This window comes from Hyperolius riggenbachi, chromosome 2 (genome assembly GCF_040937935.1).
Source record: "Hyperolius riggenbachi isolate aHypRig1 chromosome 2, aHypRig1.pri, whole genome shotgun sequence".
Lineage (NCBI taxonomy): Eukaryota > Metazoa > Chordata > Amphibia > Anura > Hyperoliidae > Hyperolius > Hyperolius riggenbachi.
The window spans coordinates 441,766,507-441,780,878 of NC_090647.1; the positions used below are offsets into that span (position 1 = coordinate 441,766,507).

A 14,372-nucleotide genomic window follows, 5' to 3' on the forward strand; every position below is an offset into this window, starting at 1 on the left:
GACATGTTGGAAAAATCTTTATATTCGATCTAATGGAATAATCGAACTAAATTATCTAATTGAAAAATGGTAATATTGCACTTGGCACTTTATGGAGTGACTTATTTGATAGCACTGTTATTTTTTTTATCAAGTGTATGGTATAGGATGTGGACATATTATGTTTTTTATGTGTCCCTCTCTCATTATTGGTTTGTGATCCAGCATCACACATATACAGTATGTATATATGATTGCTAGATGCAAATATTGGGTGTGATGCTGTAGACACTTAGACCACACCTTTTCTGAGATGGGTGCATAATATTGTATTATATATAGATACATACTTTTTGGTGTCTATTTTTCATTCAAATCATCTTTTTGCAGAGTTTATTGTATACATATTACCCAACATCTTAGGGGCTTTTTTTGTGGATGGCCTTGCTTTTAACTTTTAAATTTTATGTAGTTTAATAAAAATTGTCACAATTTTTGTACTGTAAGCTGGTCTTTGCTTAATTTTTTGCTTTTGATCATGGTATACAATAGGGTCTTTCTTTCTCCTTTTTGCTAATTATATATGTCTTGGGTCGATGACCTTACCCCCCTATTCCAATTATTGGAGTAATTAGCAACATTGTTTGCATTTATTATGCATACTCAGTTTTTCTGGGTTTAAATTGCTCATTGAGGCCTCTTTTTCCCGGGCTGTTGATAGGCAGTGAAATGCCTCTCTAACTGTCACGACTGCTCGCTGCTGCCTGGTAACTGCTGGTTGCTGCCTGGTAACTGCTCACTGCTGCCTTGTAACTGCTTGCTGAGCACACAGCTCAGCAGTCCATGGAAAAGAGGCCTCACTGCATCTGAAAAGTGTGGGCACCTCTGCTTTAGAAGGTCAATAACTCTCATGTGAGATCATGCCTGGCTATTGTTGTCTCTTGAGAGCTCTCAAATAATGTGCCTGTTAGATACCAGTCAAGACATCATGGAGAATAGCAACTAGGTATGTTACCATAGTAGCATTATTCCATAGTATGATTATGTAATGGCTTCCATGGAAACACTGTAGACAAGTCACAATCCACCAAATGACTGGATACATTTTTACGCGATTTACAGTTATGTCACCATGGAGTGATGTGATATCCATAATGACAACTGACTAAAGTGAATATCTCCAGATTGTTTTATTTTTATCCTAAGGTTTTCACTGGCTCTTTCAAAACTGTGTCACTATAGCTGCCACTTTATTCCAGAGCTCTTGGTTTTGGCTAGTGCAGGGAAGTGATGGCATCTGTCCGATTTTATTACTTTCTTTGACTCCGTTGGCAATATTCTTGCTCACTTCCTGTACATGATCCAACGAAATAAGTTTAATGAAATACATTTAATGACATACGTTTAATGACTAACTGTACAACCTCTGTTTTCAAGATTTTGAAACTTTTTCATCCTTAGGCATGGTACATGCAGTCATTAGAATTAGGCATCCGTTTTACATTTCACAGGAAGTGGGACTTTATTGAACTGAATTGTATCGCGTTTGAAGTTGCTGTATACACACACCGAATATCATATATAAGTTTTTGCATTTATTAAAGAATACCTAAATTATAAATTATAGTTTGCTTTTAGCCTAATAAGTTGCCAACATATATAAAATCACACATAATAAAGTGTGATTTTATCACCCCCAGGGTCCATAATCCACATATGGTCTTGAATTCCCAGCCCCTAGTGTGAAATTGGGCCCTGGCATTTTTTTCTTTACAAACCATAGGTGCAAAGGATGCTGTGGGATTGATGTCATAACTCCACCCTTCATGGCCATGTGATCTAGTCTAGGCAGGCAGGCAGACATCTGAAATAAAAATTATAGCAAACAGACAAGATAAGACTGGCTACAGCAGTTCTCCTTTCTCTTCTCTCTCCTACACACTGTGAAAAGAGAAGTAATTTGATCCAGGCAGGCAAAGAGCAGGGGAGGGAGGGGCAGGGGAGGGAACCTGGCTGGAAGGGAGGACACCATGCTGAGGGTGTACTTAAGAAATAAGGAAGTGCTGCTACAGATATAGATGTGAGTCTGTTCTATCCACAACGATGTACCAGATGTAAACTTTATATGTTCTAACCGTACACAGTGCATGGACTACATATATGTATTGCCATTCAGACCATTCATTTGGCAGGAGGTGGTCTTTAAAAAGCTTTATACAGTTCTAATCCAGTTCTGTATTAAGCTTGCTGTTATGTCTTTGGCTTTTCTCCACACCGGACTACATAACTGGCTTCTACATGGTGACGCCAAAGGGCGCAAGAGTATCATTGTAACTGTTACACTGTTATAAAATCCAGTCTGTTCTAATCCTTTCAATCGCAATACAAAAATGAAAGTGAACCTGAATAAGGACCAAAGCCAATTAAACTGAGTATATACCAGTATTCCCTCTGTAGTACTACAGTTGTAGTGTTTTCTCAAGATATCCCGTTCTTAGCAAATCCTTTTAATTATTATTGTAAAGTCAATACAACCCCAGTGCTATGGAGCTTGGCTTGGAAGCAGTGTCCTTCCCCTACCCAGCTATGATCACCTAGTGATGTCAATCCCCACCATCCTAGTCTATATACTTTTTATGCTCATTTATTATAAGTGTGTGAGGACTGGGGTGAAGGTTGATTTCACTAGTTGGGCTCTGCTTTGTTGAGTTCACAACATGAACATTTCATCGGGATAATACACAGTTTGCAATGCGTTTACAGAGTCATGTGCGCTGTGCAATGAGGCATACTCTCATTGTACTGGTGGCCTCACTGTATGGTCACAACTCAATGCTTATGCGTGCTGTAACTTTTCAACAACGTGGCATTGCGATTGCATAGTTATTGAATCACAACGCAATGTGCATAGTGTGAAAGAAGCAGCATAGTTTTGGTTCCACTTAAGCTTCATATGAAGTACAAACAAGCTGGAATGCCACTTTGAAACAACTGTTAGAGCACTATTATATAGCTGTAGTCATACGTGTAGGTCTGTTATCTACTAGCCATGTAAAAATGGCTAATGGCAAACTTGTTAGGGCTAAATATTAAAAGTGCCTTATTTCAAATCTTTCCCCATGAGCTCAGTCCATGTTGCAGTCCTAAGATTTGGGGTATAGAGCATAGCTAAGCTGTGTACCTTTATCACACTAAACCTAGTAGAAACCGAAGTATACTGGTACTGCTACACAATAAGGAAAATCACATTTGTTGGTGGTTATGAGATGCCAATAATTCTGAGTTGATGCAGGATTATGCAAGTTTTTAAATTATCACAGAAGAAAAGGATGGTAAATGCTCATTGCCAAGCAGAATTTTGCTTATAAATTGCTGCAGGGTAAGCCTATCAGCAAATATAAAGGCACGGTATGTGCAGTTGCATCAGTACCAGAATTAACAAAGGCTGAAATCAACTTCAATTTATGCAGCTTGAAAAGCTACCAATCAAACTCAACCCTGGGATTAATTGGTCCATTTCCAAGCTGCGTAAATTTGCAAAAGCTTGCAATAACTTTTTGCATTTCATTGACCATCCCTAATGGTGATCTCTTAAGATCAGTCATGAAAGGTAAGTGCTACTGCAATATACTTACAGTGCATCCAGGAAGTAGTCACAGCGCATCACTTTTTCCACACTTTGCTACAGCTTTATTCCAAATGGATTAAATTAATTTTTCCTCAGAATTCTACATAACACACCCCATAATAACATGAAAAAAGTTTAATTGAGAATTTTTGTAAATTTTGTTAGAAAAAAAAAATGAGAAAGCACATGCACGAAAGTATTCACAACCTTTGCCATTAAGCTAAACATTGAGCTCAGGTGCATCCTGGTTCCCCTGTCAACATTGAAATGTTTCTTCAGCTTAATTGGAGTCCTCTTGAGGTAAATTCCGTTGATTGGACATGATTTGGACAGACACAGACCTGTCTATAAAATGCCCCACAGTTGACAGTTCATGTCAGAGCTGAAACCAAGCATGAAGTCAAAGGTCTATAGACCTTCAAGATACAATTCTGGGGAAGGTTACAGAAAAATGTGTGCTGCTTTGAAGGTCCCAATGAGCACAGTAATCCCTCAAGTGCTATCACACACATAGCATTACATTAGCACAAGATTTTCAAATTACAAGCGCTTAGAAAAGCGCTGCAAGTGGTCCCAGGCATTTAAGGGGGACTTCCTCTCCTTTAGGATTTTTTTTTTTAAGAGCTATGTGTCTGGGGTACTGAGCTTAGATGACTATACACTATTCAATAATCACTCTATTTTGTTTATCGATATTACCATTTATATTATCAGTGTTATGCTAAATTCTTTTACGACTGACTAAAAAACAACATTTCAGATCTATCTTTCAAATGATTGTAGCTTTTAATATTGATTGTAATATTGGTTGAAAACAAGATCCAGTGATAATTGAATAGTGTATTGCCAGCTTTAGGCAAGGGGATAAAGTTTGTGTGGGGAGAGGGGAGAGCACATGACGCCTGATGATTGCTGAGTTGTATAATAGCAGGTTCGGTTTTTGCTTTCTGTATGGAACAGTTTGGTGCAGTGTACTCGAATTCATTTGTTTGTAGCAGATAATTGTCCCATACAATTCCCAGCAGTGCAGGTTGGCCATTATTACTGTCGGCATGTGACTGAGAAAACAATAAATTAGTAATATGTTCCGGTTTGTACTTTCATGTGATTTTACTGTGTTCAACAGCCCATGAACTTTCCTGAAAGACATTATGCAGCTGATATGATCTACTCAGAATGATTTAAATGGAATTTTTACTGGTCATATTTTATTTTAATAGGAAGATCATATGACACAGCTTGTTTTATACACACTCCCTAAATCACATGTGCCTGCAGTAGTCTTGTTCCTTACAAAAGAAAAGTATATAAATCATGATTTAAGGTTATCTCAGTAACTAAAATCTGTAAGATCCAGTGTCTAGGATAGTCTTAAGATATTGATTACCAGAAATGGGCTTGTTTGGTTATGGAGAATATTGAAAGCACTGAGCATTATTTATCAGCGTGTCTGAAGCGATGTGTGTTGGCAAGAGGCTTCTGGCAGGGTACATTTAAAAAGGTGGATGAGAATATTCTACTGTCGACGGTTATTACAGATAGTAATGTATCGGTAGTTTTACCGATATTCTTTCACCTAACTAACCTACTTCTCACACATACCTTCCCCCACCTACTCCTAACACTAGAGAGCTGCTTCCTTTTTTGGAAACGCCCACTTTACTGCAGGGCTGTGGAGTCGGTACATGAATCATTCGACTCAACTCCAATTTCGACTCCTCAGTTTTTGAAACCACTGACTCCAATTCCGACAGGTACCCAAAATTGCTCCGACTCATCGACTCCAACTCCACAGCCCTGTTTTACTTATAGGGCCATACTAAGTGGATGACTTTCTGGGTCACATTGCTTGGCAAATGTATTTCTCTGGAACAGCTGCATTAAATCTGAAAGTGTTGTGGCTAACGTCTAGAGTCTAGACCAGGCATGGGCAAACTCGGCCCTCCAGCTGTTACAGAACTACAAGTCCCACAATGCATTTGCCTTTGAGTCATGACTATGGCTGTCAGACTCCTGCAATGCATTGTGGGACTTGTAGTTCCTTAACAGCTGGAGGGCCAAGTTTGCACGCACGCTGGCACGCTGCAGTAGAGAACACTGCTGGCACGCTGCAGTAGAGAACACTGACTGCTGGCACGCTGCAGTAGAGAACACTGACTGCTGGCACGCTGCAGTAGAGAACACTGACTGCTGGCACGCTGCAGTAGAGAACACTGACTGCTGGCACGCTGCAGTAGAGAACACTGACTGCTGGCACGCTGCAGTAGAGAACACTGACTGCTGGCACGCTGCAGTAGAGAACACTGACTGCTGGCACGCTGCAGTAGAGAACACTGACTGCTGGCACGCTGCAGTAGAGAACACTGACTGCTGGCACGCTGCAGTAGAGAACACTGACTGCTGGCACGCTGCAGTAGAGAACACTGACTGCTGGCACGCTGCAGTAGAGAACACTGACTGCTGGCACGCTGCAGTAGAGAACACTGACTGCTGGCACGCTGCAGTAGAGAACACTGACTGCTGGCACTGTCTTTCTGGTGTTCTGAGCAGCGGTGGCATGCAAGCTCAGCACGTCATCCCTGCCAGAAGTTTGCGCCACTTGCGGTGACATTCTCAGTGTGGGCGGTGGCTTAGACAGTGTGGTGTATGGCGGTTGTGGTATGTGCGCATAGTTGCTTCTGTGCATAACATCCTTTGTTTAGTGTATAGGATGTAAATGGTCCTGTAGCAGTATTTATTCAGGCTTTGCCTTTCTGAATGTACTATTCATCTTTTAAAATATTGTAATACAGGCTGAAGCATACTGGATACATTGATTTCTTGTAGTAGAAAATATTGCACATGCTTCTGTAATCTTGCAAAGAGCATTACTTTTTCCCCTCAGTTTGGGTACAATAAGCTCAAACTGATTTGATTAGTACATGATTATTGCTTTCTCCTGCTCTTTCAACCTGTAGTGCTAATCAAATACACCTCTCTTCTTCTTAGGCTGATTGTGGGCTTTGCTGTTAAAGACTGGGTACCACGGCTCCACCAAGCTTAATAAATTTTCATTTACTGTATTTTAACACTTTTTAATACAGAGTTCATGCAATGTATGTAGAGTGAAATATACTGTAGTACTTTATTAGCTAGGCCTGTTTTTAGCATTGGGTCTCAAGCAACCAGAAAGCCAATCCCCATTGGTACTGGAAACATTTACTTCAGCAAATGATGCTATCAATGTGATCAGATTGATTGTTGATTGAAAGTGCTGAAGTATTGCTCGACCTTGCACATGTCAGGCCACGTGGTTGTGCAGTAAACCGAATGACCAGCTGTCACCAGAGCATGGAAACCTTGCCAGGAGCACAATATTGGATAGAAAAGCCAGAAGTGTACATGGCTCTGTCATCTACTTCTGAATGATTACCGTTGGTGAAAGCGATCAAAAGCATTGGTGGTGGAGTAGTTTGGCCACCAAGCCCCTTTGTACACTTGCGATGGTTAATGAGATGCAAATTGTTCTGGCTAGCATGAAAATGTATTGCAATTGCATGTAGCTTGTAACTAGGCCAATCAGAACCGACAGGAAGTGCCTTTGATTGGCCCATTTCCTAGCTACATTCAATTTTCATTAAATTTACATGGTAATCCAGAATAATTTGCTTCTCATTGACCACATATGCTGCTGCTGAATTATTTGTATCAGAAGATCCAGTAAACCACAGCAGGGTGTTTTATTTCATGGAGTCATTTCATTTGTACATCTGTGAAGCAGGTGGGTACTGTTGGCATGTTTCCATTTTCTGCAATATAGTTGTGCAGTCAGCTGATTGGAATGTTCCTTGGTGGCAGAGCAAACGGTCACTGTCTGTAGAAATTCACTCAGTACAATGAGATATTTCTAGATTTGGCCATAATAGTCCCCTGACTTTGAAATCTAGAAATAAAATCCTGGGGGAGTGTTATGCTGGGTACACACGTTACTTTTTTTTGTGCAATTTTGCGACCCAATCATTTTTTCGGCACGATTCCGCACTCGATTCTGCGCTCAATTCTCTTATCTTAATTTGCTTTTCTTTTCCTTTTCCATTCACCGTTGTGAGAAATCGAGCGCGGTAACGATCGGGAGCAATATCGGACATGACGGATTTTATCAATCGGATCCATCTGTCGCATGGAAAATAGTACCGTGTGTATTAGGCATTACACAGAGTGTGAACATAAGACTACCTGATATTAGAGATCACAAAATTGTACTGCAATGACGGCCATTATTTGCTTTGCACAAAACAAGAAAGAGGAAGTTTGTGAGCTCCTCCTCACTCTTTCTCACACTCCCTTGGAAAGTGTACAGTAGATGCTACAGTAATATGAAAACATTATGTGAAACTATATACAAATGTAGATTGCTATGGAGGGCTAGACGTCTGTCAAATGATATAGTAAAAAAAAAAAAGCCATTGATTTTCTTCATGTTGATCTGCTTTGATGACATTTTCCCAAAAGTGGCTAAGTTTATCATCACATTTTCTGCTTTTAGGGTACAGAATAACCTCTGTAAGTCTAAAAAAAATTAGACTCCTTACAAGTTTGTAGATGTCAGGTCACAGAAATAGGACATTACGTCCCGGCATTTTGATGCATTAACTCCTCTTCCCCTGCACAGTTCACAAACATCGCTGCAAGCCTGCCTCTTCTTGTCTGAAGTATGACTTTAGCCAAAATTCTAGCTTTGCAAGGATAGTTTTTTGGGGGAGGGGATGCACAGAGGTACGTGTATCCAGCATGAACATACCTTGTTGCTTACGTAAGGTGGCTTTGCCTTGGGTCAAATGTCCTTTAACTGCTACATCCTGTTATTCCTGCCGGGGCGTAGTTTTCAGGTATTTGCCGCCACTCTGTCCCACCGCTCTTGACATTTTGGCGCCGCTGCAGCCACTCTCTTAACTGTCCTAGCAACAGCTGAGCTTTGCATGTCGATCAGGAACTGATTTAATTGGCTCCTGACCCTATGACCACCGTGAACCAATTGCATTGATCATATCAATGATACATAGTATGTAAAATGGGGAAAAGATATCTACAGTGGAGGAAATCATTATTTGACCCCTCACTGATTTTGTAAGTTTGTCCAATGACAAAGAAATGAAAAGTCTCAGAACAGTATCATTTCAATGGTAGGTTTATTTTAACAGTGGCAGATAGCACATCAAAAGGAAAATCGAAAAAATAACCTTAAATAAAAGATAGCAACTGATTTGCATTTCATTGAGTGAAATACGTTTTTGAACCCCTACCAACCATTAAGAGTTCTGGCTCCCACAGAGTGGTTAGACACTTCTACTCAATTAGTCACCCTCATTAAGGACACCTGTCTTAACTAGTCACCTGTATAAAAGACACCTGTCCACAGAATCAATCAATCAAGCAGACTCCAAACTCTCCAACATGGGAAAGACCAAAGAGGATGTCAGAGACAAAATTGTAGACCTGCACAAGGCTGGAATGGGCTACAAAACCATTAGCAAGAAGCTGGGAAAGGAGGTGACAACTGTTGGTGCGATTGTTCGAAAATGGAAGGAGCACAAAATGACCATCAATCGACCTCGCTCTGGGGCTCCACGCAAGATCTCATCTCGTGGGGTGTCAATGATTCCGAGAAAGGTGAAAAAGCATCCTAGAACTACACGGGAGGAGTTAGTGAATGACCTCAAATTAGCAGGGACCACAGTCACCAAGAAAACCATTGGAAACACATTACACCGCAATGGATTAAAATCCTGCAGGGCTTGCAAGGTCCCCCTGCTCAAGAAGGCACATGTGCAGGCCCGTCTGAAGTTTGCCAATGAACACCTGAATGATTCTGTGAGTGACTGGGAGAAGGTGCTGTGGTCTGATGAGACCAAAATAGAGCTCTTTGGCATTAACTCAACTCGCTGTGTTTGGAGGAAGAAAAATGCTGCCTATGACCCCCAAAACACCGTCCCCACCGTCAAGCATGGGGGTGGAAACATTTTGCTTTGGGGGTGTTTTTCTGCTAAGGGCACAGGACAACTTAATCGCATTAACGGTAAAATGGACGGAGCCATGTATCGTGAAATCCTGAACGACAACCTCCTTCCCTCTGCCAGGAAACTGAAAATGGGTCGTGGATGGGTGTTCCAGCACGACAATGACCCAAAACATACAGCAAAGGCAACAAAGGAGTGGCTCAAGAAGAAGCACATTAAGGTCATGGAGTGGCCTAGTCAGTCTCCGGACCTTAATCCAATAGAAAACCTATGGAGGGAGCTCAAGCTCAGAGTTGCACAGAGACAGCCTCGAAACATTAGGGATTTAGAGATGATCTGCAAAGAGGAGTGGACCAACATTCCTCCTAAAATGTTTGCAAACTTGGTCATCAATTACAAGAAACGTTTGACCTCTGTGCTTGCAAACAAGGGTTTTTCCACTAAGTATTAAGTCTTTTATTGTTAGAGGGTTCAAAAACTTATTTCACTCAATGAAATGCAAATCAGTTGCTATCTTTTATTTAAGGTTATTTTTTCGATTTTCCTTTTGATGTGCTATCTGCCACTGTTAAAATAAACCTACCAGTGAAATGATACTGTTCTGAGACTTTTCATTTCTTTGTCATTGGACAAACTTACAAAATCAGTGAGGGGTCAAATAATTATTTCCTACACTGTATGTTCCTTAAAGGGGACCTGAGGTGAGAGACATATGGCGGCTGACATATTTATTTCCTTTTAAAGAATGCATATTGCCTTGCTGTCCCGCTGATCCACTGCCTCTATGCTTTTAAATCTTCTTTCACAGTGCAACGTTAAAAAGTCACACTTTTGGAAATGTTTTTAAAAAGTGCTGCATGCTGTGCGTTTAGCAATACATTTGCTGCGTTGTGTGTTGCACATGCTCAGTAAAGTTCTTTTTTTAAAAAAAATGTAACACATGCGACATTTTTCGTTCCATCAGTATGTGACAATCCCCAGAGCCTTTCCTCTCCCTAGTTAAGTATCTATCTAGCGAGTTTCCTCTCTTTAGGGTTTGCTCTAAGTTCTTAGTACACTTCCTGCTACAGTCTCCGGTATATCTTAGGTTTCAGTATTCATTTTCAGCACATGATTCATTATATCTTAATGCGCTCAGTTCATCATACAGCATTACACCTCAGTGCTCCCTGTACTTTATATCTCGGTACATTATGGTTATGGATGTAAGCGTGTGACTTGCTTCAGAACAGGGCAATATACTGATATGCTGTGTAAAGTGTTGCATGGTTTTACTGCCCAGGAATTCAGTATCTCATGTACAGTAGTAGCATTGCAGAAAATAAAGTAATAATCCTTGTGTTTCCTTCCATTTGGTTTCCTCCCCACTACCCTCTAGATTGTAAGCCCGCAAGGGCAGGGACCTCCTCCTAGTGTTTCTCATACTGCTGTTATTTTAACATATGTACATGTACCAGCTACACCAACTATGTATGTATCTGTATTTATTCTATTCAATGTCATGACTGTACAGTGTCTTGTATTTCTTATGTATATTTGTTCCCCATTATTTGTTTGTATTATGTACAGCGCTACGGAAGATGCTGGCGCTATATAAATAAAAAATAATAATAGTCTATCTTGCCAGAATTGATTGTGAATGATATTGTGTCCTTTTTTTTATTTAAAGCATTTGTTTCTCTCTCAAAGTTGTGACTTAGGATTACATAATTTGTAGATTAATTTGCTATAACCTTTTTTGCTTTTTCTCTCACTCAGTTCGAGATCGTGTTAGAACAAAGATGGAGCGTGATATTTTGGTGGAAGTTAATCATCCATTTATTGTTAAATTGCACTATGGTGAGTATAAAACGTTTCATTGCTCACAGTATAAAGCTGAGCCAGTTGTTAGTCTCACGTCCCACCCTTACGAAAAAAAAGGGTTTTTTTTTCTTATAGTGAATCATAAATAATGCTGAGATCAGAAATTATAAGCCTCCGTAGCTGACCTAATTTGTAAAACAATATCTAGTGTATGCATTGTGCCTCATTATTTTTTTTATTTTTTTTTAATTGTACTCCAACGTTAATAATGTGATGAAAATACAATAACGTTCTTGATATGATATAAAAAGCAATGTGGTAGCTGGTCAGTGGGGGTTTTTAATTAGTAGTGGAGGAGTGGAAGGGGAGTTGTAATTCATCATATAATGATGTCAATTATTTTATATAAAGGAAGAAAATTAATCAGGTCCCATTATATTAGCTCAGATGAACAACATCACAAATATCTATTATTATTGACTCATAACCCGCCAACATATTCCGTGCCACTACTAAAATTAGTCTTTTTGAGGGAGTACATTGTTTTATAATATTCAGGAATATATTTTTTTAAAATATTTTTAATTAGTTTATGTTCAAAAATCGGATGGAGGAGCACTCATGCAACGCAGAAATAGTAGTGTGCCTAAGCCTCGAGTCCCAGTACCATCGGGATTTCTTAGTCCAATCCACAAGAAAGGCTGGCACCACAGCAGTAAAAATCAGCTCTTTATTAGTTTGTCATTAAAATAACATAAATGTCAGCAAAAAGATGATCTTTTTGTTGACACTTGTCGTTTTAATGGCAAACTAATAAAGAGCTGATTTTTACTTTTGTGGTGCCAGCCTTTCTTGTGGATTGTAATTAGTTTATTATGAAAGTTCTATGTATATTTTATATTTATTTGTGCCCCCGTGTGATTCACCCCAGAAATGTAACACATGGTTGCAGACAAAGTACCACTAATGCATTGTGATTTTCATTCCTTGTGATGAATGCAATCAAATACCATAGCCGAAAAGCATATAGAAACAGACATGCGTTTTGCCACCATTTCTGTTTCCCAATCTGCTCAAGTGGGGAAGAGGCCTTAGGGCTCATACTCCACTGCAATCAGTGTATTCGTGCAGGTCATAGGTGATCCCTTCACCAGGGAGAAGATCGTCCTTAGCCTATAGAGAAGGTGAGACCGGAATCCCTTATGGTGCAGGATCTTTAGGATCATTGTGATAAGAGATAATGGCCTCAATTCACTAAGCTTATCTCCTGTCTTCAATAACGTTTCTAGACTTATCACCCTGGTGGTAAGGCATGTAGTATTCAGGAAACATTTTATCTCAGGCAAACCTAAAGTTAACCCTTGTGTCTTTAACCACTTAACGACCAGCTAACGCCGATATGCGGCGGCTGGTCGTTTGTGGTTTTGCATGGAAACGGCCTTTCCATGCTAGTTCACGGAGACTGTCTCCGTGAACAGTGTGCGAGCCGTCGATCGCGGCTCGCACTCATGATGTAAACACGCGGGGAAGAAATCCCCACTGTTTACATCAATACGGCGCCGTGACGGAGATCAGCGATCCCCGGCCACTGATTGGCCGGGGATCGCCGTCATTTGATAGGCTGAATCCTATCCGGCGCAGGACGGATACCCGTCCTGCGCATCTCATAGGGGAAGAGAGGGAGGTAAGGGGAGGGAGCGCTCCCCCCACTCGGCCACACGGAGCGGCGGCGATCAGACCCCCCCAGCAGGTCATCCCCCTAGTGGGGAAAGAAGGGGGGAAGTCTGATCGCCCTGCTGTAATGACGATCTGTGCTGCGGGCTGGAGAGCCCACGCAGCACAGATAATGCAAAGTCTGCCCGGTCCTTAAGCTGTTAAGTAAGGAGAGATCTCTAAAGTTAACTCTTCAATCCTTAAAATAACTCCAGAATTCTAAAGTTAAAGACAGGCTGTTAATTACCTGCATGTGAAAATAACTACAGAGGAGGTAACTTAAGGAATAAGATAATTCTCTCAGGCCTGGTGCACACCAAAATCCGCTAGCAGATCCGCAAAATGCTAGCAGATTTTGAAACGCTTTTTCTTATTTTTCTGCAGCGTTTCAGCTAGCGTTTTGCGGTTTTGTGTAGCGGTTTTGGTGTAGTAGATTTCATGTATTGTTACAGTAAAGCTGTTACTGAACAGCTACTGTAACAAAAAACGCCTGGCAAACCGCTCTGAAGTGCCGTTTTTCAGAGCGGTTTGCGTTTTTCCTATACTTAACATTGAGGCAGAAACGCATCCGCAATCCAAAATCTGCAGCAGCCCGGGAGTATGCGTTTCTGCAAAACGCCTCCCGCTCTGGTGTGCACCAGCCCATTGAAATACATTACCCTAGCGGATCCGCACCCGCAAGCAGAACGCAAACCGCAGCGGAAACGCTCCGGTGTGCACTAGGCCTCACTGTGTGGTGGCAAGTTTTCTCTTGCTTTATTATCTCCAGCATGATCTTAGTAAATTAAAGGCCAAAGTGGGTAGTGTATACTGCAATTCTGCAACCACCGCCAGTGCACGCGGAAAAAAGTGTGCCCACTCAGTATCCCGAAACCCTCTGTAACTGGGTAGTCGCTCTCTTATGATCCTGCACGCTGGTGGACGAAGCCGCCCAGTAGTAGGGATGCACCTCAGGGAGGTGTAGGGTACACAAGGTTAAGCATGCTGGTGGAGGCGCCCAAAAAATATATTAATGTTACAATATTATAGTGATAATAAAAGGCAGGTCTTTGGAGGTAAGAGACCTCCTTTTATTATCATTATAATATTGTAACATCAATATATTTTTTGGGCTCCTCCACCAACGTGCTTTACCTTGTCAACTGCAATCCGGTCAGCTGAGATGATGATTTGTGATGCATTCAGGCACGTTTTCAGAACGTGTACAGGTGTTCCCTGACATCTGCAGAGTGGTCGCTGGCATTGGAGTTTGC

At 40.9% G+C, this 14,372-nt stretch overlaps 1 protein-coding gene across 2 annotated transcripts in view; it reads left to right on the top strand.

Moving 5' to 3' along the window:
- RPS6KA3 (ribosomal protein S6 kinase A3) overlaps nucleotides 1–14,372 on the top strand; it is a 226,208-nt gene that overhangs the window by 149,885 nt on the left and 61,951 nt on the right. For both annotated transcript variants that reach the window (XM_068270007.1, XM_068270008.1), the window contains one exon: nucleotides 11,362–11,442. In XM_068270007.1, coding sequence (XP_068126108.1) covers nucleotides 11,362–11,442 — 81 coding nt within the window. The remainder of the gene's footprint in view (nucleotides 1–11,361; nucleotides 11,443–14,372) is intronic.